The sequence below is a fragment of the Heptranchias perlo genome, chromosome 13 (genome assembly GCF_035084215.1).
Source record: "Heptranchias perlo isolate sHepPer1 chromosome 13, sHepPer1.hap1, whole genome shotgun sequence".
In the NCBI taxonomy this organism is placed as follows: domain Eukaryota; kingdom Metazoa; phylum Chordata; class Chondrichthyes; order Hexanchiformes; family Hexanchidae; genus Heptranchias; species Heptranchias perlo.
Genome location: NC_090337.1, coordinates 4994318 through 5018236, shown reverse-complemented (window position 1 = coordinate 5018236; position 23919 = coordinate 4994318). Strand labels below are relative to the sequence as shown.

At 48.5% G+C, this 23919-nt stretch overlaps 1 protein-coding gene across 3 annotated transcripts in view; it reads left to right on the top strand.

Moving 5' to 3' along the window:
- LOC137331231 (phospholipase D1-like) overlaps window positions 1-23919 on the top strand; it is a 154750-nt gene that overhangs the window by 47638 nt on the left and 83193 nt on the right. For all 3 annotated transcript variants that reach the window (XM_067994874.1, XM_067994875.1, XM_067994873.1), the window contains exons 2-8: window positions 8815-9006; window positions 10085-10218; window positions 12056-12201; window positions 13911-14019; window positions 16172-16237; window positions 20446-20504; window positions 22489-22581. In XM_067994874.1, the coding sequence (XP_067850975.1) occupies window positions 8850-9006; window positions 10085-10218; window positions 12056-12201; window positions 13911-14019; window positions 16172-16237; window positions 20446-20504; window positions 22489-22581 (764 nt within the window). In that variant the 5' untranslated portion in view covers window positions 8815-8849. The remainder of the gene's footprint in view (window positions 1-8814; window positions 9007-10084; window positions 10219-12055; window positions 12202-13910; window positions 14020-16171; window positions 16238-20445; window positions 20505-22488; window positions 22582-23919) is intronic.

Below are 23919 nucleotides of genomic sequence, written 5' to 3'. Positions count from 1 at the left end.
CTGGTTCCTTTTAGTTTTGCTGCGTGTGTTCGCAAAATTAGCTGCGGTCGTGGCAGATTCAAAACACACAGGATGCAACATTCCAACCACCAGATACAGAGTGACCTCTTCACTTCTCAACTCTTCCTGTCCAAGGATAACCTGCTAAAACCACCAGTTGATGGGAAAGTGAAACCAGTCCAACAATCTCTCTGTCCAACACAGTATTGATTACACTGAACATTCAATCTGATATTACCTCTCTTCTTTCACCCTGTCAACCTTTGGACTTTCAGTACCCCACACTGAGATGAATTTGCCTCACAGAGAAAGGTCCTTTGAACAACAACAACAACAACAGCAGCAGCAACAACTCGCATTTATATAGCGCCTTTAACGTAGTAAAAGGCGCTTCACAGGAGCGTTTTTACAGACAAAAATTTGACACCGAGCCACATAAGGAGATATTAGGACAGGTGACCAAAAGCTTGGTCAAAGAGGTAGGTTTTAAGAAGCGTCTTAAAGGAGGTGAGAGAGGTGGAGAGGCGGAGAGGTTTAGGGAGGGAATTCCAGAGCTTAGGTCCCAGGCGGCTGAAGGCACGGCCGCCAATGGTGGAGCGATGAAAATCGGGGATGCGCAAGAAGGCCAGAATTGGAGGAGCTCAGAGATCTCGGAGGGTTGTAGGGCTGGAGGAGGTTACAGAGATAGGGAAGGGCAAGGCCATGGAGCGATTTGAAAATAAGGATGAGAATTTTTAAATCGAGGCGTTGCCAGAATGGGAATCACTGTTGGTCAGCGACCACAGGGGGTAATGGGTGAATGGGACTTGGTGCGAGTTAGGACATGGGCAACAGAGTTTTGGATGAGCTCAGGTTTACCAGAGAACAGCACTTTCTCTCCTTCTAACCTGAAGGCGCCTTCTCTTGTTTGGTGTAGCTTCACAGAGACCAATAGCCCGTCCAGTGCCTCGTCCCAGTGGCCAATCTTCATGTGCAAGCCTTGGACAGCGATTGCTGGGAGGGGCACCTCAACTGTGGGAGGCATCACAGTCGAGAGCCAATCGCAGCGTCCGCACATTCCAGCAGGGGTAACAATGAGGAGCGAGATCCACGGCCGATTTCTCCCCCTCTCCCCCCCTGAAGCCAATTTCAACGTTCTCACCTGGGTTAGGAAGGGCTAACTCAGCATCTACCAGTGGGGTGAATCCCTGACCTTCATTGCTTGCCCTGCCCAGTTCCACCGTAATTTCAGTAGTGTTGTCGGAGTAGGTGTCGGCTGGAGAACAAGGGAGATAATTAGATCAGGGAATTTTTGCACTAATTCAGAGAAGTTGAGTATTTTTGTCACTGAAAGCAAACATTTGGCCATCTTATCACAAAGTCTTTATTGACACCACTGTGTCAGTGAATGAGTTGGAGGCAGGGCAGGACAAACAAAAGTCTATTTACTCTGCAAAAAAAGTCTATTTAAACCAATGTCTACGAATGGTGGCTGTAAAAGATCCCATAGCCACTATTTTGAAGAAGAGCAGGGGAGTTCTCCCCAGTGTCCTGGGTCAATATTTATCCATCAACCAACACCTAAAAACTGATTATCTGGACAGTTATCACATTGCTGTTTGTGGGATCTTGCTGTGCAAATTGGCTGCTGGGTTTCCTACATTCAAAGAGTGACTGCACGTCAAAAATTACTTTATTGGCCGTAAAGCGCTTTGGGACGTCCCGAGGTCGTTAAAGAGGCTGTAGAAATGCAAAATCTTTCCTTTTCTCTCCAGTACATTTATTTCTGTTCTGAAGTGTAGAGACCGGGATTGGATGAGATATATCAAGTGAGATCTGACCAGCGCATTGCACGGCCTCGGTGTGATCTCGGCAGAGTTACCTTCCAATGCTGTGGAAGTGTAGCCCATGAATCTATTAGCATTTTAATTGCCTCACCCCACTGTCTAGACATTGACTCATTTGCAAGCGGTGAATTTTGATGCTCATTAAGAACGAGAGGGGAAAGATCAGATTGAATGAGATAATCGATCAACTGGCTAGGACCCGCTGCTGCCCACGAAATTCACTCCTTTCACGGCGGCATTGTGACTCGGGGTTACCAACTCTGTTGGATGTATTCCTGGAGGTTTTATCACATGACCTCCTGCCTCCAATCGCCCCGCCCCCACATTCTTGCCATTGGTCTCCCAACAAAACAAAAGGGTACGAGGGAAAGGCCAAACAATTATAGGCCGGTCAGTCTTACCTCGGTGGTGGGCAAACTATTAGAATCAATACTGAGAGATAGGATAAACTGTCACCTGGAAAGGCATGGTTTAATCAGGGATAGTCAGCATGGATTTGTTCAGGGAAGGTCATGCCTTACAAATCTGATTGAATTCTTTGAGGAAGTGACAAGGAGGATTGATGAGGGTAGTGCAGTGGATGTTGTCTACATGGATTTTAGTAAGGCATTTGACAAGGTCCCACATGGCAGACTGGTCAGAAAGGTAAAAGCCCATGAGATACAGGGAAGTGTGGTGAATTGGATCCAAAATTGGCTCAGTAACAGGAAACAAAGGGTAAAAGTCAATGGATGTCTTTGCAAATGGAAATCCGTTTCCAGTGGTGTGCCACAGGGCTCAGTGTTGGGTCTCTTTCTGTTTGTGGTATATATTAATGATTTGGACTTGAATGTAGGGGGCATAGAATCATAGAATCATAGAAGTTACAACATGGAAACAGGCCCTTCGGCCCAACATGTCCATGTCGCCCAGTTTATACCACTAAGCTAGTCCCAATTGCCTGCACTTGGCCCATATCCCTCGATACCCATCTTCCCCATGTAACTGTCCAAATGCTTTTTAAAAGACAAAATTGTACCCGCCTCTACTACTGCCTCTGGCAGCTCGTTCCAGACACTCACCACCCTTTGAGTGAAAAAATTGCCCCTCTGGATCCTTTTGTATCTCTCCCCTCTCACCTTAAATCTGTGCCCCCTCGTTATAGACTCCCCTACCTTTGGGAAAAGATTTTGACTATCGACCTTATCTATGCCCCTCATTATTTTATAGACTTCTATAAGATCACCCCTTAACCTCCTACTCTCCAGGGAATAAAGTCCCAGTCTGTCTAACCTCTCCCTGTAAGTCAAACCATCAAGTCCCGGTAGCATCCTAGTAAATCTTTTCTGCACTCTTTCTAGTTTAATAATATCCTTTCTATAATAGGGTGACCAGAACTGTACACAGTACTCCAAGTGTGGCCTCACCAATGCCCTGTACAACTTCAACAAGACATCCCAACTCCTGCATTCAATGTTCTGACCAATGAAACCAAGCATGCTGAATGCCTTCTTCACCACCCTATCCACCTGTGACTCCACTTTCAAGGAGCTATGAATCTGTACTCCTAGATCTCTTTGTTCTATAACTCTCCCCAACGCCCTACCATTAACGGAGTAGGTCCTGGCCCGATTCGATCTACCAAAATGCATCACCTCACATTTATCTAAATTAAACTCCATCTGCCATTCATCGGCCCACTGGCCCAATTTATCAAGATCCCGTTGCAATCCTAGATAACCTTCTTCACTGTCCACAATGCCACCAATCTTGGTGTCATCTGCAAACTTACTAACCATGCCTCCTAAATTCTCATCCAAATCATTAATATAAATAACAAATAACAGCGGACCCAGCACCGATCCCTGAGGCACACCGCTGGACACAGGCATCCAGTTTGAAAAACAACCCTCGACAACCACCCTCTGTCTTCTGTCGTCAAGCCAATTTTGTATCCAATTGGCTACCTCACCTTGGATCCCATGAGATTTAACCTTATGTAACAACCTACCATGCGGTACCTTGTCAAATGCTTTGCTGAAGTCCATGTAGACCACGTCTACTGCACAGCCCTCATCTATCTTCTTGGTTACCCCTTCAAAAAACTCAATCAAATTCGTGAGACATGATTTTCCTCTCACAAAACCATGCTGACTGTTCCTAATTAGTCCCTGCCTCTCCAAATGCCTGTAGATTCTGTCCCTCAGAATACCCTCTAACAACTTACCCACTACAGATGTCAGGCTCACTGGTCTGTAGTTCCCAGGCTTTTCCCTGCCGCCCTTCTGAAACAAAGGCACAACATTTGCTACCCTCCAATCTTCAGGCACCTCACCTGTAGCGGTGGATGATTCAAATATCTCTGCTAGGGGACCCGCAATTTCCTCCCTAACCTCCCATAACGTCCTGGGATACATTTCATCAGGTCCCGGAGATTTATCTACCTTGATGCGCGTTAAGACTTCCAGCACCTCCCTCTCTGTAATATGTACACTCCTCAAGACATCACTATTTATTTCCCCAAGTTCCCTAACATCCATGCCTTTCTCAACCGTAAATACCGATGTGAAATATTCATTCAGGATCTCACCCATCTCTTGTGGTTCCGCACATAGATGACCTTGTTGATCCTTAAGAGGCCCTACTCTCTCCCTTGTTACCCTTTTGCCCTTTATGTATTTGTAGAAGCTCTTTGGATTCACCTTTGCCTGATCTGCCAAAGCAATCTCATATCCCCTTTTTGCCCTCCTGATTTCTCTCTTAACTCTACTCCGGCAATCTCTATACTCTTCAAGGGATCCACTTGATCCCAGCTGCCTATGCATGTCATATGCCTCCTTCTTATTTTTGACTAGTGCCTCAATCTCCCGAGTCATCCAAGGTTCCCTACTTCTACCAGCCTTGCCCTTCACTTTATAAGGAATGTGCTTACACTGAACCCTGGTTAACACACTTTTGAAAGCCTCCCACTTACCAGACGTCCCCTTGCCTGCCAACAGACTCTCCCAATCAACTTCTGAAAGTTCCTGTCTAATACCATCAAAATTGGCCTTTCCCCAATTTAGAATTTTAACTTTTGGGCCAGACCTATCCTTCTCCATAGCTATCTTAAAACTAATGGAATTATGATCACTGGTCCCAAAGTGATCCCTCACTAACACTTCTGTCACCTGCCCTTCCTTATTTCCCAAGAGGAGGTCAAGTTTTGCCCCCTCTCTCGTCGGGCCATCCACATACTGAATGAGAAATTCCTCCTGAATACACTCAACAAATTTCTCTCCATCCAAGCCCCTAATGCTATGGCTGTCCCAGTCAATGTTGGGAAAGTTAAAGTCCCCTACTATTACCACCCTATTTTTCTTGCAGCTGTCTGTAATCTCCTTACATATTTGCTCCTCAATTTCCCGTTGACTATTTGGGGGTCTGTAGTACAATCCTATCAAAGTGATCTCTCCCTTCTTATTTTTCAGTTCTACCCATATGGACTCAGTGGGCGAACCCTCGGATATATCCCCTCTCACTACTGCCGTGATGTTCTCCCTAATCAAGAACGCAACTCCCCCTCCTCTCTTACCTCCTGCTCTATCTTTCCTATAGCATCTGTACCCTGGAACATTGAGCTGCCAGTCCTGCCCCTCCCTTAGCCATGTTTCAGTAATAGCTATAACATCCCAGTCCCATGTACCCATCCATGCCCTGAGTTCATCTGCCTTGCCCATCAGACTTCTTGCATTGAAATAAATGCAGTTTAATCTAGTCTTCCCTTGGTCTTTGCCCTGCTTTCTCAGACCATCTGTCCGGTCATGTTCTGTACACTCTCCCTTACTGCCTTTTGTTTCTGTCACCACTTTATTTCCCACTGACTTCCTGCGTCGGTTCCCATCCCCCTGCCACATTAGTTTAAACCCTCCCCAACAGCACTAGCAAACACTCCCCCTAGGACATTGGTTCCAGTCCTGCCCAGATGCAGACCGTCCAATTTGTACTGGTCCCACCTCCCCCAGAACCGGTTCCAATGGCCCAGGAATTTGAATCCCTCCCTCTTGCACCATCTCTCAAGCCACGTATTCATCTTAGCTATCCTGTCATTCCTACTCTGACTAGCCCGTGGCACTGGTAGCAATCCTGAGATTACTACCTTTGAGGTCCTACTCTTTAGTTTAACTCCTAACTCCCTAAATTCAGCTTGTAGGACCTCATCCTGTTTTTTACCTATATCGTTGGTGCCTATATGCACCACGACAACTGGCTGTTCACCCTCCCCCTCCAGAATGTCCTGCAGCCGCTCCGAGACATCCTTGACCCTTGCACCAGGGAGGCAACATACCATCCTGGAGTCTCGGTTGCGTCCGCAGAAACGCCTGTCTATTCCCCTTACAATCGAGTCCCCTATCACTATAGCTCTGCCACTCTTTTTCCTGCCCTCCTGTGCAGCAGAGCCAGCCACGGTGCCATGAACCTGGCCACTGCCACCTTCCCCTGGTGAGCCATCTCCGCCAACAGTATCCAAAACGGTATACCTGTTTTGGAGGGAGATGACCGCAGGGGACCCCTGCACTGCCTTCCTACTCTTCCTCTGTCTGTTGGTCACCCATTCACTATCTCCCTCAGTAATTTTTATCTGCGGTGTGACCAACTCACTGAACGTGCTATCCACGACTTTCTCAGCATCGCGGATGCTCCAAAGTGAGTCCATCCGCAGCTCCAGAGCCGTCAAGCGGTCAAACAATAGCTGCAGCTGGACACACTTCCCGCAGGTGAAGGAATCAGGGATACAGGAAGGATCCCTGAATTCCCACATCCCACAAGAGGAACATGACACGTCTCTGGGATCTCCTGCCATGACTTAACCCTTAAATTAGCTTAAGAACAACTACAATGTCAAGAGAAAAAAAAAGGAAAGAAAAACTACTTACCACTCCCTTTAAGGAGTTTACTCCTTTAAATTGTTCTCAATTTAGAGAATGTTAACTACACTAGGGACCTTGATTCACTAAAAAATAAACGCTACTTCCTATAAGACCTGCAGACCTTCCCTTTCCTTTTACTTCAGTTACTGTAGATAAGGAGAAATACTCACCTGAACCTACTCACCAATCAGGTGCCTCCCCTGTGTCGCGTCCCGATCTGATTCCTGACGTCACTTCGAACTCGGTCGCAGCTCCGCTCGGCTCCTCTCAGCGCTCTGAAATCCCGCCTTTTATCGGACGCTCCCTCCGCTCGGCTCGGCTCCTCTCAGCTGTTCTCAGCGCTCTGAAATCCCGCCTTTTATCGGACGCTCCCTCCGCTCGGCTCCGCTCCTCTCAGCTGTTCTCAGCGCTCTGAAATCCCGCCTTTTATCGGACGCTCCCTCCGCTCGGCTCGGCTCCTCTCAGCGCTCTGAAATCCCGCCTTTTATCGGACGCTCCCTCCGCTCCGCTCGGCTCCGCTCGGCTCCTCTCAGCGCTCTGAAATCCCGCCTTTTATCGGACGCTCCCTCCGCTCGGCTCGGCTCCTCTCAGCTGTTCTCAGCGCTCTGAAATCCCGCCTTTTATCGGACGCTCCCTCCGCTCCGCTGGGCTCCTCTCAGCTGTTCTCAGCGCTCTGAAATCCCGCCTTTTATCGGACGCTCCCTCCGCTCCGCTGGGCTCCTCTCAGCTGTTCTCAGCGCTCTGAAATCCTGCCTTTTATCGGACGCTCCCTCCGCTCGGCTCGGCTCCTCTCAGCGCTCTGAAATCCCGCCTTTTATCGGACGCTCCCTCCGCTCGGCATGATTGGCAAATTTGCAGATGACACAATAATTGGCCGTGTAGTTGATAGTGAAGAGGATAGCTGTAGACTCCAAGAAAATATCAATGGGTTGGTGGAGTGGGCGGAAAAATGGCAAATGGAGTTCAACCCGGAGAAGTGTGAGGTAATGCACTTTGGGAGGGCAAACAGTAAAAGGGAATACGCAGTAAACAGGAATATATTGAGAGGGGTAGAGGAAGTGAGAGACCTTGGAGTGCATTTGCACAGGTCCCTGAAGGTGGCAGGACAGGTTGATAAGGTTGTGAAGAAGGCATACGGAATGCTCTCCGTTATTAGCCGAGGTATAGAATACAAAAGCAGGGATGTAATGATGGAACTGTATAAAACGCTGGTAAGGCCACAGCTGGAGTATTGTGCGCAGTTCTGGTCACCACATTACAGGAAGGACGTAATTGCACTAGGTAGAGTGCAGAGAAGATTTACAAGAATGTTGCCAGGGCTTGAAAATTGCAGCTACGAGGAGAGATTGGATAGGCTGGGGTTGTTTTCCTTGGAGCAGAGGAGGCTGAGGGGAGACTTGATTGAGGTGTACAAAATTATGAGGGGCCCAGATAGAGTAGACAGGAAGTACCTGTTTCCCCTAGTGGAGAGTTCAAGAACTCGAGGACATAGATTTAAGATGATTGGCGGAAGGATTAGAGGGGACATGAGGAAGAACTTTTTTTACCCAGAGGGTGGTGGGTGTATGGAATTCACTGCCCGAATTGGTGATAGAGGCAGGGACCCTCAACTCTTCTAAAAAGTACCTGGACTTGCACCTAAAGTGCTGTAAACTGCAGGGCAACGGACCGGGTGCTGGAAGGTGGGATTAGAATGGGCACCTGGTTGTTCTTCGAGCTGGCGTGGACACGATGGGCCGAATGGCCCCCTTCTGTGCTGTATCTTTTCTATGGTTCTAACACATTCATCCTCATGGTGCCCTGCCTTCCCATGGCCAATTGGAAAGTGAGAAGACTTTTCATCATCCAAACAGCCTTTTTTCCCATCTCCAATATTTTTTATAACTAATAAACAGAAGTTTTCAAAGAAAATGAAAATAACACCCAATTTTTTTAACGACCCCCCCCCACCCCCCTCCATGATTTTTCTCCCCTGGTTTTTGCTCACTGCAGTGTCCTGGAGATTAATCTTCAATCTTGGAGGCTCCAAGACAGTCCTGGAGGGCTGGCGACCTCTAATCGTGGCCCATGTTTGTTGATGTTTCTTCCTTTGGTTTCAGGACAGCTGTCCTCTGCCTGAGTGCTAGCGCTGACAATGTCGGACCAACGTCAGGGCTCATTACAACGATCGTCTGCACTGAAAGGCGTAGCCAAGGACATCAGCCAACTGATGGAGAAACTCGACACCAATGAGCTCCGTCTAGAAGGAGAGGAGGTGGACTTTGAGACTGTCAGTGACGCCAAAGTGTCCGGTGAGCAATGGTTTCCATTAGAAGTGAAGAATTGCTCGACACCTGAAGACTGCGTTCTCTTTCACTACGTATCCAGTTATAATAGAATCAGACAGCGCAGACAGAGGCCATTCGGCCCATCGTGCCTGTGCCGGCTCTTTGAAAGAGCTATCCAATTAGTCCCACTCCCCCTGCTCTTTTCCCAGAGCCCTGCAAATATTTCCTTTCCAAGTATTTATCCAATTCCCTTTTGAAAGTTATTATTGAATCTGCTTCCACCGCCCTTTCAGACAGCGCATTCCAGATCATCACAACTCGCTGCAAAAAAAAAATTCTCCTCTGGTTCTTTTGCCAATTATCTTAAATCTGTGTTCCCTGGTTCCTGGCCCTCCTGCCGGAAGGAACAGTTTCTCCCTATCTACTCTATAAAAACCCCCTCATAATTTTAAACACCTCTAACAAATCTCCCATTAATCTTCTCTGCTCTAAGGAGAACAACCCTAGTTTCTCTGGTCTATCCACGTAAATGAAGCTTGGGATCCCTGGTACCATTCCAGTAAATCTCCTCTGCACCCTCTCTGAGGCCTGGACATCCTTTCCTAAAGTGAGGTGCCCAGAATTAGACACAATACTCCAGCTGAGTCCTAACCAGTTGTCTGCAAAGGTTTAGCATAACTTCCTTGCAATTATGCCAGAAATTCTCAATGGTAGTGATGTTCTGTTGAAGCAGCAGTGCATTGTGGTTTGCGGGCCACATCGGCAAGCTCTCGTCAGTCACACAACCTCCCGGCGCTCGCTCTGCGGGCTCACACAATGAAGAATGGCCACTTGAGTGAGGTGCCAGTGCTCTTCTTCGAATAGTGGCCATGGGATCCATTACGTCCACCTTAGAGGGCAGACAGGGCCTCGGGTCTGACTGTCGGAGGTGCTGTCTTTCAGGTTCAGCAGTGCAGCACTCTGTCATTACTGCACTGGTGGTGTCGGCCTGGATTACGTGCTCAAGTCTCGAAGGCGAGAGTGCTCCCCAATGAGCCGCGGCTGACACAGTTCTACGATGCAGGTTACCTTCCACTTTGAACGTTTCTTTTTTGTGTTTCAGATGTCTCGCATGTCCTGTTCTCAGCCATCTACAGAACAAAGTCATTCAAGGAGCCCGAGATCCAGGTGTACCTCACCGGGGCCCCCATTAGAGTCCACGTGCTGGAGGTGGAACGATTCACTTCCACCTCAAAGGTGAGGGGAGTCTGCGCTAACAAATCAAACTACAACTTTGCTTCCCCGCTTCCAACTCATGCATAAACGCAGCCAAATAAACGAAAGGCCGTAAAACTGAATTGTACTTGCTTGACTTTTACCTCTTGGTAGTCCCCTTCTTTTCACCCCATGGCGTCTTTTGACCCCTTCAGCTGCATGATAGTGCGATCCAACCTGCAGCTGTCTCCGTGGTAACGCAGTGCCACTTCAAGATAGGCTTTAGCAGGTATAAAGGTGTGAGCCTGGAGCACTCTCGCCTCTGAGTCAGAAGATTGTGGGTTCAAGTCCCACTCCAGAGACTTGAGCATAAAATCCAGACCGACACTCCCAGCGAAGGACTGGGGGAGTTGGTTGAAGAATAAGTATTGGCTAGGACACTGGGGAGAACTCCCCTGCTCTTCCTCAGAATAGCAACATGGGATGTTTTTTGTCCACCGAAGAGGGCAGACTGGACCTCGGCTTAATGTCTCATCCAAAAGACTCACTCTAAAACTAGGGGTCATAAATATAAGATAGGGTGAGATGAACTAGGGAGGGAGGAGGCTCGTGTGGAACATAAACACCGGCATGGACCTGTTGGGCCGAATGGCCTATTTCTGAGCTGTAAATTCTAGATTTGAACCCACGACTCAGAGGTGAGAGTGCCCCCCCCCATTAAGCCATGGCTGATAATGCCGTTGAATGTCGAGGGGAGGTGGTTAGACTCTCTCTTGTTGGAGGTGGTCATTGCCTGGCACTTGTGTGATGCGAATGTTACTTGCCACTTATCATAGAATTACATAGGATTTACAGCACAGAAATAGGCCATTCGGCCCAACTGGTCTATGCTGGTGTTTATGTTCCACACGAGCCTGCTCCCACCCTACTTCATCTCACCCTATCTTATATTTATGACCCCTAGTTTTAGATTTCCCCACAAGTGGAAAAATCATCTCTACGTCTACCCCATCAAACCCTTTCATCATTTTAAAGACCTCTATCAGGTCACCCCTCAGACTTCTCTTTTCTAGAGAAAAGACCCCCAGCCTGTTCAATCTTTCCTGATGGATATAACCCCTCAGTTCTGGTATCATCTTTGTAAATCTTTTTTTTGCATCTTCTCCAGTGCCTTTATATCCTTTTTATAATATGGAGACCAGAAGTGTTCACAGTAATCCAAGTGTGGTCGAACCAAGGTTCTATACAAGTTTAATATAACTTCTCCGCTTTTCAATTCTATTCTTTTAGAAATGAACCCAAGTGCTTGTTTTGATTTTTTATGGCCTTGTGCAACTGTGTTACTGCTTTTAATGATTTGTGAATCTGTCCAGGCCTGGATGTTGTCCAGATCTTGCTGCATGCGGGCATGGAATGTTGCATTATCTGAGGAATTGCGAATGGAGCTGAACACAGTGCAGTCATCAGCGAACAGCCCCACTTCTGACTTATGATGGAGGGAAGGTGAATGATGAAGCGGCTGAAGATAGGTGGGCCTGGGATGCTGCCCTGAGGAACGGGCGGAGCAGGCTCGAGGGGCCGAATGGTCTACTCCTGCTCCTATCTCTTATGGTCTAACTCGCTGGCTCATCTCATAAGGCTAGGCTGGACGGCCATTCGGATGGTATACCAGAGGGCAACCAACTCCTGTGGACCTTATCGCCCAGTCTTCAGGGGAGGAATAGGGGAGAAAAGTGGGGGTTTGACCGAAGAGTGGATTGTCGAACACTAGCTCTGCGAACAGCTCTTTTATTTCCTTCCCTCTAACTTTGGGAGCTGGTGTTATTACCCGTGGTATAACGCACATTTTTTTTTGTTCTTATTCCACTTGTGTCCCTAGGTCCCAAGTCCCAATATCTACACCATCGAACTAAAACATGGAGAATTCACCTGGAAGGTCAAGAGGAAATTCAAACACTTTCAGGATCTTCACCGGGAACTTCTTCGGTATAAAGCCTTCCTCCGACTGCCAATCCCAACACGCAGGTAATCGGAAACCTGGAGCCAGATCAACAGGAGTGGTCTCGGATTGATTGCAGGATCTGGAATGTTGAGGGTCACAATCCCAATTCCAATCTCTTTCTCTCCTCTTCTGAGATTGGAGGGGGAGGGGTGAGGAGAGAGGGGGAGGGGTGAGGGGGAGGGGAGGAGAAGGGTGAGGGTGAGGTGGAGGGAATAAGGGGAGGGGATAGGTGAGGGGTAAGGAGGGAGGGGGAGGGGTGAGGGGGAGGAGTGAGGAGGGAGGAAGGAGGGGTGAGGGGCGAGGAGGGAGGGGGAGGGGTGAGGAGGGAGGGAGACGGGGAGGGGTAGGGTGAGGGGGAGGTGGAGGGGACAGAGGGAGGGTGAGGGGTGAGAGATGAGAAGGGAGGGGAAGGGGTGAGAGATGAGAAGGGAGGGGGAGGGTTGAGGGGTGAGGAGGGAGGGTGAGGGGGAGGGGTGAGGAGGGAGGGGGAGATGTGAGGGGGAGGGGTGAAGATGGAGGAGATAAGGGGGAGGGTTGAGGTGGAGGGGTGAGGGGTGAGGTGGGATGGGAGGGGTGAGGAGGGAGGGGGAGGGGTGAGGAGGAAGTGGGTGAGGGGGAGGGTTGAGGGGCGAGGGGAAGGGGTGAGGAGGGAGGAGGGAGGGGTGAGGATGGAGAGGATGAGAGGGAGGGGTGAGGTGGAGGGGTGAGGAGGGAGGTGGGAGGGGTGAGGGGTCGGAGGGGTAAGAGTGAGGCACCACACTGCTGGGGACCCTCTGCTCAGGCTGCTTCCTCTAATCCTGAAAGAGTCAAAACATTTGGAGGAGTTGGGGGCAGGAGGCGAGAGTAAACGCCGGGTGGGGGGTAGATTTTCGACTTGCTCCCTGGGTGTAATATTGGCCCTGGGATCAGCCACCCGTTATAGAAGCCGCCTGGTGTTCATCTCCACAGCAGATGTTTAATGCACTAAATGGTGAAGAATTTCTGTGAACCATGTCGGGTGTATTTTGAACACAGTAACTCAGGGTCATGCAAAAGGGAGAGAGGAACATCACCAAGTTCATGACAAGAGTTCAGCTGGATTGCATGAAAGGATCAGCATTTATATTGTGTCTTACGAGGTCTCTCAGACACACCCTAAAGCACGTCACATGCAATGAATTATTTTGAACTGTTGTTTTGTGGGGGAGTGCAGCAGCCAAATTGCTCACAGTAATGTCCCACAAACAGCACTGAGCCAATAACCAGTTACTCTGTTTATTTTTAGTAATTGAAAAGGTTGAATGTTGTCCAGGACACTTCATCGAACACTGTGAGATCTTTAACATCCACCTCAACAGGCAGATAGGGCCTCAATTTAATGGGGGGAAGGCAGAGCAGAGGTGTGTGAATGGATGAATATTCCGGGGGTTCTGCTGGACTTTTATTCAATTTCCCCTCAGGAGATTAAAGGATTGGGGTAAAATACGAGAGGCTGCCCGTGGACTGTTGAAGGAGATTAAATGGGTGGGGCAGATTTTGTAATGAGGCAGTGTGTATTGGGCTGTGGCGGAATATTAAATGGGTGGGTAGAGTCCATGATAGGATAGAGTGTACACGGGCTGTGGGAGGAGATACAATGGGTGGGTAGAGTCCATGATAGGATAGAGTGTACATGGGCTGTGGGAGGATGGATGGGCTGAAAGGCCTTTTCTCCTGATTTGGTTTTCTGATGATGTTAACTTGCCTCTTCCAGTTTCACAGTGAGAAGACAGACGGTGAAAAGAGGGGAGCCCAGGACGATGCCCAGTCTGCCACGCAGCTCTGACAACATCGCCAGAGAGGAACAGATCTCCAGCCGCCGGGTCAGTTTTGTATGTTGGTGTTGCCAGCGCCCGGTACAGGTGGCAGGTACAGATGCCAGAGTACAGGTGCCAGATACCAGGTACAGGTGCCAGGGTTCAAGTACCAGGATACATGTGACAGGTGCAGGTGGCAGGTACAGATGCCAGGTACAGGTGGCAGGTACAGATGCCAGGTACAGGTGGCAGGTACAGGTGGCAGGTCCAGGTGCCAGAGTACAGGTGCCAGGTACAGGTGACAGGTACAGGTGACAGGTCCAGGTGCCAGGGTACAGGTGCCAGGTACAGGTGGCAGGTCCAGGTGCCAGAGTACAGGTGCCAGGTACAGATGCCAGGTACAGGTGGCAGGTCCAGGTGCCAGAGTACAGGTGCCAGGGTACAGGTGCCAGGGTACAGGTGCCAGGTACAGATGCCAGGTACAGGTGCCAGAGTACAGGTGCCAGAGTACAGGTGCCAGGGTACAGGTGCCAGGGTGCAGGTGCCAGAGTACAGGTGCCAGGGTACAGGTGCCAGGGTACAGGTACAGGTACAGGAAGGTGTGTTGGTGTTGACGTTGGATGAGGGCAGGCTGGAGCTTGGGCTGAGATGCCCCCCTCCCCTTTAAAAAGAATGAGTTACAGCTGGTGCTAAAATAACTCTGATCGGGCAGTCTGGGCTTCACTGCCTGGGTTCCCATGTGGACTATGGTCACATGGGAGAGGTACCAGAGGGCAGTTGGCACCACCAGCACTGTTTTCTGACTCAGTTACTGCCGTCTCCGGGCCATAATCACTTCCTTTATTTCCCTCCTCTGAATTACCCTTGAATTTTCTTTCTTTGACCGGTCTCCAAACTCACACAGAAACACACACCTGCACACACACAATCGCAGAAGCACTCACCTTCACACACTCTAAGCACACACTTATACACGCACACATGCAAGCACACGTGCTCATACACTCCACATACTTATGCATGCACACACGTGTGCACACTTACATGCAAACTCATGCACACATACTCACACACATACAAACATGCACACTGGCACTCATAGATGCACGCACATGCAATCACACACAAATGCACACACACACACTAAACACACACCTGCACAGGTGTGCATACTAATGTAAAGTGTGCATGCATGTGCACGTACATATGCACGCACAGAGATTCACACACATGCACAAATATACACATACACTCACATACACACTCACAGACACATGCACATACACATGGGCACAACCACCCACTCATGCTCGCACACTTACGCACGCATGTTTGCACACAGGCACAGATGCATACACATGTGCACATCTGTACACGCATATACACATTCACACGCGCACTTGCGTACATATTCACATGCACAACTGTACACACAGATTGACTCTGCATCCGGAGTCACTGCTTCACAATCAGGAGCTGTTCCGTCCTCGTCCCAGGGGATGTTGAAACTAATTACACCGCCTCTGCCATCGCCCCAGATAGGCACAGACCAGAGAATGCGAGGCCTGATTCCTGATGCGTCATTCCCAGGAAGAGCAACGCTCACAGGGAGCCTCCAGCTGGGACATGAAACGGTTTCCCATCCAGCGCACCCTGCTACTGCCGCTCCTCACAGGGAGCGTCCGATTGGAGAATCAGCCCTTGAATCTAAAAATTTCCTGGCTCTGTAATGCCCCACCGCCGCTGGATAAACTTCCAAATGGCTTAGGGATGATAGATTATAAACACTCTGCCAGCTAAAGGGCTCGGCACAGACGAGGAGTCGAAACTCTGACCTAGAACTGAAAGCTCGGCCACTTGCTCGCTCCCTCTGAATTTGAAAGGCAGGTTCTATGCTACAAAATCCCAAGGTATCCTGGCCCCAGTTTCTGCTTTTTCCAGAAACCTCCTGGAGCAGAGCAGCTCATTCCGAGAGGACATCAGAATATTGGGCATTACACCGCCCACCTGACATGTTCACCTGATGATTGAGATATTAGGCAGAGAATTGCGTGCCTATTCAGCAAACCCCCTGATTTTCTGCTTTATGAATTTATGGATAGCCCAGTATTCCGATGTACGTTCTCTGTGCGCAATGCTCTGTCCTGAATGCCTGAAAGTGGAAATTTGGACCCCTTTTTTTATTTATGGTTCTGAAATCCTTTTCTTGTGTTTGCAGAAACAACTAGAAGATTACTTGACCAAGCTGTTAAAGATGCCAATGTACAGGAACTACTACCCAACAGTAAGCCCTTCTCTTATTGGACATGTCCTGTCTATTGATTGAGACATTGAACTGAGGCTCAGTCGAGTGTAAAGGATCCCTCGGCACGATTCAAAGCAGAGCTGGGGGAGTTCTCCCCACATCCTGGCCAACAATCTTCCCTCAACCCAACACAGCCTTGTCCTGCCAGTAAACAATCATGATTCAGGATCTTTCAACCATTTATTCACAGAAAGGAATTGGGAAAAAAAAGCGTTGCATTTTGAAGCATGGTGTGTTGGCCCAAATTTTAAAAATCAGTTAGTTAAGATGAGCTAGCTTTGATGTTGTTACCTCATAGACTGTAAATAATAAGCAATTCACTAGCTTACCTCAGCCACAATGTGATGAAATGCTGAAAGACACGGGGTTCAATTTTAAAACAGAAATCCAAGTGCGTTGGGGGCAGGGCGGCAAAAGAAAATTGGGATCTTCTGGAGCGGGGAGGAATCCCGGCTCCAACCCGCTGAAGAACATGCAGGTCCCGGAGTCATCTGGGTGCGGACGCCGTTCCCAAACCCGGCCGGTGGGCCGATATTTAAATCAACAATTCAAGTACTTAAAGTACTTGAAATGTGCATGAATGTAATTAATTATGCAGGCAAGAGATTTCAACGCTGTCTCAGCGTGTTTCCCATGCTGTGTGAAACACGCCATGGTGAAGGAGTCGTGTTTCAGCCGGCAGCCATTTGGACATTTAAATTGGACACTGACAGGTGGGGATAAAAGGTGAGTTATTGCAGCAGGGCACTCAGTTCTCTCAGACAAACTTCTGGCTGCGAGATCTTTGCGTTTAGACTGAAAATTCTTGGTTTCCATTCAGAATGGTTCTGTTTACACATATTTACCAACTTTTCGGACCACCTCAAACTGACACCATCAGGATGGGGGCACGATAGCTCCCGTACCTGTGCCACCATTCTACGGATGCAGGAGTTGGACTCCTCCATCCTCTGGGCTATTGTGGAGAGTGTGCATGGCACCTGTTCCAGTACCGCACAAATGTGCTGCTGTCCCTCGATCATTCTCCTTTTAAAGGATGGCCCCCTGGGGTTCAGCATCTGCGTCCAGCTGAGCAGAGCCTGGAGAGGAGTGTGCTCACCGACATGGACTCCCCACAGCTGCCCCTGCCACTAGTGTCTGCTCATGCTCACTTGTGTGTGGTGACTCACCAGGTGCCAACCCAACTAAGTGAGGACGGAGACCCACCGTGGTGTGAGTCTTTGCGCTGGTGGATGGCTCACTAAGATGTGGCGGTGTGCCCTCTCAGAGGCCAGGAGCTCCTCTGAGGAATCGTCTTCTGCGGTCACTGTGATCACTGAATGGCCTATAAGAGAACGGTCAGCCTCACCTAAACCAATGCATTCATCGGTTGGCCACTTCATCATCACTCACTCACATGTCTGTACTTTCTCCCCTTCTAGAAGAGAGCGCAAAATGCCCGCGGGAGGGCGAGGACTGGAGGGGAGGGGGGGGCCACAACAAATAGTGGTCCTCACAGAGGCGGAGGAGGAGGCAATATTAAGCATCATCACAGATGTGTCATGTTGCGATGAGCATACTGAGGTGTTCAACATGCCAATCATTGTTAACATCAATTCATGTTGTGTGTGATGAATGTTAAAGTTGTGTCACCAGACGTTTGTAGGGTGCCAGTCTCAGCGTCCCCAACGGACAGGCGCTCGAGGGTGCGGCTGATTTCCAACGCCTCCTCCTCCGCCTCTGTGAGGACCACTATTTGTTGTGGCCCCCCCCCCCCCCCCTCCAGTCCTCGCCCTCCCGCGGGCATTTTGCGCTCTCTTCTAGAAGGGGAGAAAGTACAGACGTGTGAGTGAGTGATGATGAAGTGGCCAACCGATGAATGCATTGGTTTAGGTGAGGCTGACCGTGTAAGAGGTGCATCAGAGGGTGAGTATCAGACAAAGACAACACATTGGATGAAGATTGGGGTGAGTGGTAGTGGTGGGGTCACAAATGGGGAGGTGAGGAAGTGCTCAGGAAGTGAAGGTAAGTTGAGGATGAGCCTTAAGTGGGTGTGAGGAGTGATGTGATGGAGTAGTGACGGCAGTGCAGAATGAGTTGGGGGGTGGGGGGTCGGTGGTATGGAACACGGAATGCTGGAGAATCAGTAAGTGTACTCAGTTTTGCTGACCTAGTTAGGTCATTGAAACGCTTCCTGCGCTGGACCCAAGTGCGGGAGATGTTGCTGCTGCTGGTGACCTCCTCTGCCACCTCGAGCCAGGCCTTCTTGGTGGCAGAGGCAGGGCGCTTCCTCCTGTCGGGCCGGGTAAAATAATTCCCTCCTCCTCCTCACCCCGGCCAGTAGCAGCTGAGGTGAGGCATCACTCAATCATGGAGCAGCCTTGCCCCTGTGCTGCTCCATTGGGTCCTCTGGCTCTTTGCTCCAGCAAAAATCCATTTGGAGCAATGGCCCATTAAATCCACACGCTGCAGACAGCCCGTCACGCGGGTGCGCAGTCCACCCACCGCGCAGCTTTCGAACGGCAAACCCGGAAAGAAGATTAATGCCAGCAAAATTAAGACGCGATCGCTTGAGGAAAGGTAAGTTTTTATTCGTTGGGTTTTCTGCGCATCCATTGACCCCCCCACCGCCATTGCCATCCCGCTGCCCTTTTAAAATTGAGCCCACAGACACTGACATCCAAATCTTAGAATCATAGAATGGTTACAGCACAGAAGGAGGCCATTCAGCCCATCGAGCCTGTGCTAGCTCTTTGTAAGAGCAATCCAGTTAGTCCCACTCCCCCGTTCTTTCTCCGTAGCCCTGCAAATTTTTTCCCTTCAAATATTTATCCAATTCCTTTTTGAAAGTTACGATTGAATCTGCTTCCACCGCCCTTTCAGGCAGCGCATTCCAGATCATAACTACTCGCTGCGTAAAAAAGTTTTTCCTCACGTTGCCTTTGGTTCTTTTGCCAAACACCTTAAATCTATATCCTCTGGTTCTCGACCCTTCTGCCAATGGGAACAGTTTCTCTCTATCTACTCTGACTAGACCTCTCATGATTTTGAACACCTCTATCAAATCTCCTCTCAACCTCATCTGCTCTAAAGAGAACAATCCCAGCTTCTCCAGTCTTCCCACGTAACTGAAGTCCCTCATCCCTGGAACCATTCCAGTAAATCTCTTCTGCACCCTCTCCAAGACCTTCACATCCTTCCTAAAGTGTGGTGTCCAGAATTGGACACAATACTCCTGTTGTGGCCGAACCAGTGTTTTATAAAGGTTCAACAAAACTTCCTTGCTTTTGTACTCTATTCCTCTATTTATAAAGTCCAGGATCCCATATACATTTTTAACCGCTTTCTCAACCTGTCCTGCCACTTTCAAAGATTTGTGCACATATACCCCCAGGTCTCTCTGTTCCTGCACCCCATTTAGAATTGTACCCTTTAGTTTATATTGCCTCTCCTCGTTCTTCCTGACAAAATGTATCACTTCCCACTTCTCTGTGTTAAATTTCATCTGCCACGTGTCCGCCCATTCCACCAGCCTGTCCATATCCTCTTGAAGTCTATCACTATCCTCCTCACTGTTCACTACACTTCCAAGTTTTGTGTCATCTGCAAATTTTGAAATTGTGCCCTGTACACCCAAGTCCAGGTCATTAATATATATTAAATGTCCAGCCTTGGAGCACGGTGTCACATTACTTATTGACACTGCTTCTGTGTTCCTTCCCTGTGTTGGCCATGGCTCAGTGAGTAGCCATGCCTGCCTCTGAGGCAAAAGGTCGTAGGTTCATAGCCCCATTCCAGAGGCTTGAGTACAAGTTCCAGGCCGACACTCCCAGTGCCGGCACTGAAGGAGTGCTGCACTGTTGTAGGTGCTCTTGCTCGGCTGAGATGTTAAACCGAGACCCCATCTGCCATCTCAGGTGGATGTAAAAGATCTCATGGCACTGTTTCAAAGAAGAGCAGGGGAGTTCTCCCCGGTGTCCTGGGCTAATATTTATCCCTCAACCAACATCACTAAAAACAGATTATCTGGTCATTATCATGTTGCTGTTTGTGGGATCTTGCTGTGCGCAAATTGGCTGCCAATTTTCCTACATTACAACAGCGACTATACTTCAAAAAAGTACTCCATTGGCTGTAAAGTGCTTTGGGATGTCCTGAGGTCGTGAAAGGCGCTATATAAATGCAAGTTCCTTTCTTTTCTTCTGCAGATGGAATTTATTGCTGTCAGTCAGCTGTCATTCATTCACCATCTAGGACCAAAGGGCCTGTAAGTGAGAATCAGTCTCTCCTTCATTTATCTCCTTCAGCACTGTGCTACCCTTAGGGTAATGTTTCTGTATCATAGCATCATAGAATTTTACAGCTCATAAGGAGGCCATTCGGTCCATCGTGTCTGTGCCGGCTCTTTAAAAGATTAGTTCCCACCCTCCCGCTCTTCCCCACAGCCTCACTCGTAAGGTTTATGGTCTTTAAAATATAAAAAATGTGGGGGTTGGGGGGGTTATCGTTATACTTTCGTTATTTCTGGCATCGCAGATACACGTCCCAATGTGACACTGAGCCACTCGGACCGGGACGGTCCGAGTGGCTCAGTGTCACATTGGGACGTTCCATTGCCGGTCTGTGTTGAGTTCGGTGATCTCAGCCAGCATGTTTGTAGACTGGTTACAATTGGCCTTGGGGATTGGAGAGGTCAGACAAGGTTGCTGCATCTGATCGCTGTCTAGGGGGGAGAAAATCTGGGAAATTCCTCTTCAGTGCGGGCGGTTAACGGAGTGTACTGTAGTGTAGTGTAGTGGTTGTGTTACTGGAGTGATAATCCGGAGGACCTGAGTTCAAATCCCACCTGTGGGCAGTTTGAGAATTTGAAATCAGTTTAAAATAAAATCTGGAAATAAAAGACTGGTCTCAGTAAAAGTGACCATGAAGCTGTCGGATTGTCGTTAAAAACCCAACTGGTTCACTGATGTCCTTTAGGGAAGGAAACCTGCCGTCCTTACCCGGTCTGGGCCTATATGTGACTCCAGTCCCACACCAACGTGGTTGACTCTTAACTGCCCTCTGAAGTGGCTAATCAGTTGTATCAAGGTGACGGTTAAGGGGAGATTTAATAGAGGGGTTCAAAATTAGGAGGGGTTTTGATAAGAGTAAAAAGGGAGAAACTTTTTTCCATTGGTAGTAGGGTCGGTAACCAGAGGACACAGAATTAAGGTAATCGGCAAAAGAACCAGAGGGGAGATGAGCAGAAATTTTTTTATGCAGTGAGTTGTTATGATCTGGAATGCTCTGCCTGAAAGGGCGGTGGAAGCAGATTCAATAGTAACTTTCAAAAGGGAATTAGATAACTACTTGAAGGGAAAAATTTACAGGGCTATGGTGCAAGAGCGGGGGAGTGGGACTAATTGGATAGCTCTTTCAAAGAGCTGGCACATGCTGAAAGGCCTCCTTCTGTGTTGTATGATGCTATGAATTCTCAGCCAAGTAAGGTTGCAAGTGAATTTATTCCCAGTCTCACCACCAGACATGTTTACTGTACCTCCCTGTCGGCCACGACTATCCATTCACACCATACACCTTAAAATACAGTTTTCCAGTGAATGACCACATGGGTACAGAGGTATGTGTGTGTGCATGTTAACACTGTCCAACAGTCACATCAAACAGATGTGGTATCAAACTCTTTATGGATCAGTGATGGTCCCCAACCATTACCGAGGGGCCGAAGCTGGATAAAGGAGCATTGAAGGATTTGAAGTCAAGAGAAAGGACAATGGGGCGCGGTGTATAAATAGGGGTTGCCAACTCAGGTTGGACATATTCCTGGAGGTTTCATCGCATGACCTCCAGCCTCCAACCGCCCCGCCCCCACACTCCCGCCATTGGTCGCCCAACATGTCCATCCTCGCGGTGCCCCGCCTTCCCACAGCCAATCAGAGAGCAAACAGACTCTTTACCCCATTGGATGATTCTTGATTGTCAAACAGCCTATTTTCCCATCGCCAATATTTTTATAACTAGTAAACCAAAGGGTTCAAAGAAAATGTTTTTAAAACACAATTCTTTTTACTGCTCCTATGATTTTTCTCCCTGGGTTTTTGCTCCCAGTGGTGTCCTGGAGATTAGTCTTTAATTCCTGGAAACTCCACAGAAATCCTGGAGGGTTGGCAACCCTATGTATAAATGTCATGTGGGAGCTGTGTTCCTCATGTGGTAGATCACTACCGTTAATGGGAATTCCTTCTCCTTATTAGGGAAGGTTTTGTGATGAAGCGCTCCGGGGGTCACAGAATTCCAGGTCTAAACTGTTGCGGAAGGAGCCAGGTCTGCTATCGTTGGTCCAAGAGGTACGTGAACCAGACGTTAATCTTGTGAGGGTTAGCCCAATTTCCATCGAGACAAAGGTGACGATCATGGCAGCAGGTTCACCAGACCCTCTTGTAGTGACCCTCAGCAGTTCAACAACAACAACTACAACTTGCGTTTAAGGGGTGATCTAATTGAGGTGTTTAAGATGATTAAACGAGTAGATAGCAAAATTAAAGTCCGTGGGATTAAAGGGACGGTGGCAGCGTGGATACAAAATTAGCTGAGGGACAGAAAGCAGAGAGCAGTGGTGAACGGTTGTTTTTCAGACTGGAGGGAAGGAAACAGTGGTGTTCCCCAGGGGTCAGTATTAGGACCACTACTCTTTTTGATATATATTAATGACCTGGACTTGGGTATAGAGGGCATAATTTCAAAGTTTGCAGATGACACGAAACTCAGAAATGTAGTAAACAATGTGGAGGATGGTAACAGACTTCAGGAGGACAGAGACAGACTGGTGAAATGGGCAGACACATGGCAGATTAAATTTAATGCAGAGGAGTGTGAAGTGATGCATTTTGGAAGGAAGAATGAGGAGAGGCAATATAAACTAAATGGTACAATGTTAATGTGGGTGCGGGAACAGAGAGACCTGGGGGTGTATGTACACAAGTCTTTGAAGGTGGCAGGACAAGTTGAGGAGGCTGTTAAAGAAGCATTTGGGATCCTGGGCTTTATTAATAGAGGCATAGAGTACAAAAGCAAGGAAGTTATGCTAAACCTTTATAAAACACTGGTTAGGCCTCAGCTGGAATATTGTGGCCAATTTTGGGCACCTCACTTTAGGAAGGATGTCAAGGCCTTGGAGAGGGTGCAGAGGAGATTTACTAGAATGGTACCAGGGATGAGGGACTTCAGTTATGTGGAGAGACCGGAGAAGCTGGGGTTGTTTTGCTTAAAGTGGAGAAGGTTAAAGGAGATTTGATAGAGGTGTTCAAAATCTTGAAGGGTTTTGATAGAGTAAATAAGGAGAAACTGTTTCCAGTGGCAGGAGGGTCGGTAACCAGAGGACACAGATTTAAGTTAATTGGCAAAAAAGCCGGACGTGAGATGAGGAGAAATTATTTTACGCAGCGAGTTGTTATGATCTGGAATGCACTGCCTGAAAAGGCAGTGGAAGCTGATTCAATAGTAACTTTCAAAAGGAATTGCAGGATAATGGGGAAAGAGCAAGTGGGAGTGGGACTAATTGGATGGGCTGAATGCCTCCTTCTGTGCTGCAAAATTCTATGCTTCTATAGGATAGATAGAGAAAAACTATTTCCTCTAAAACAAGGGGGCAAATCCTTAAAATTAGACCTAGGCCTTTCAGGAGT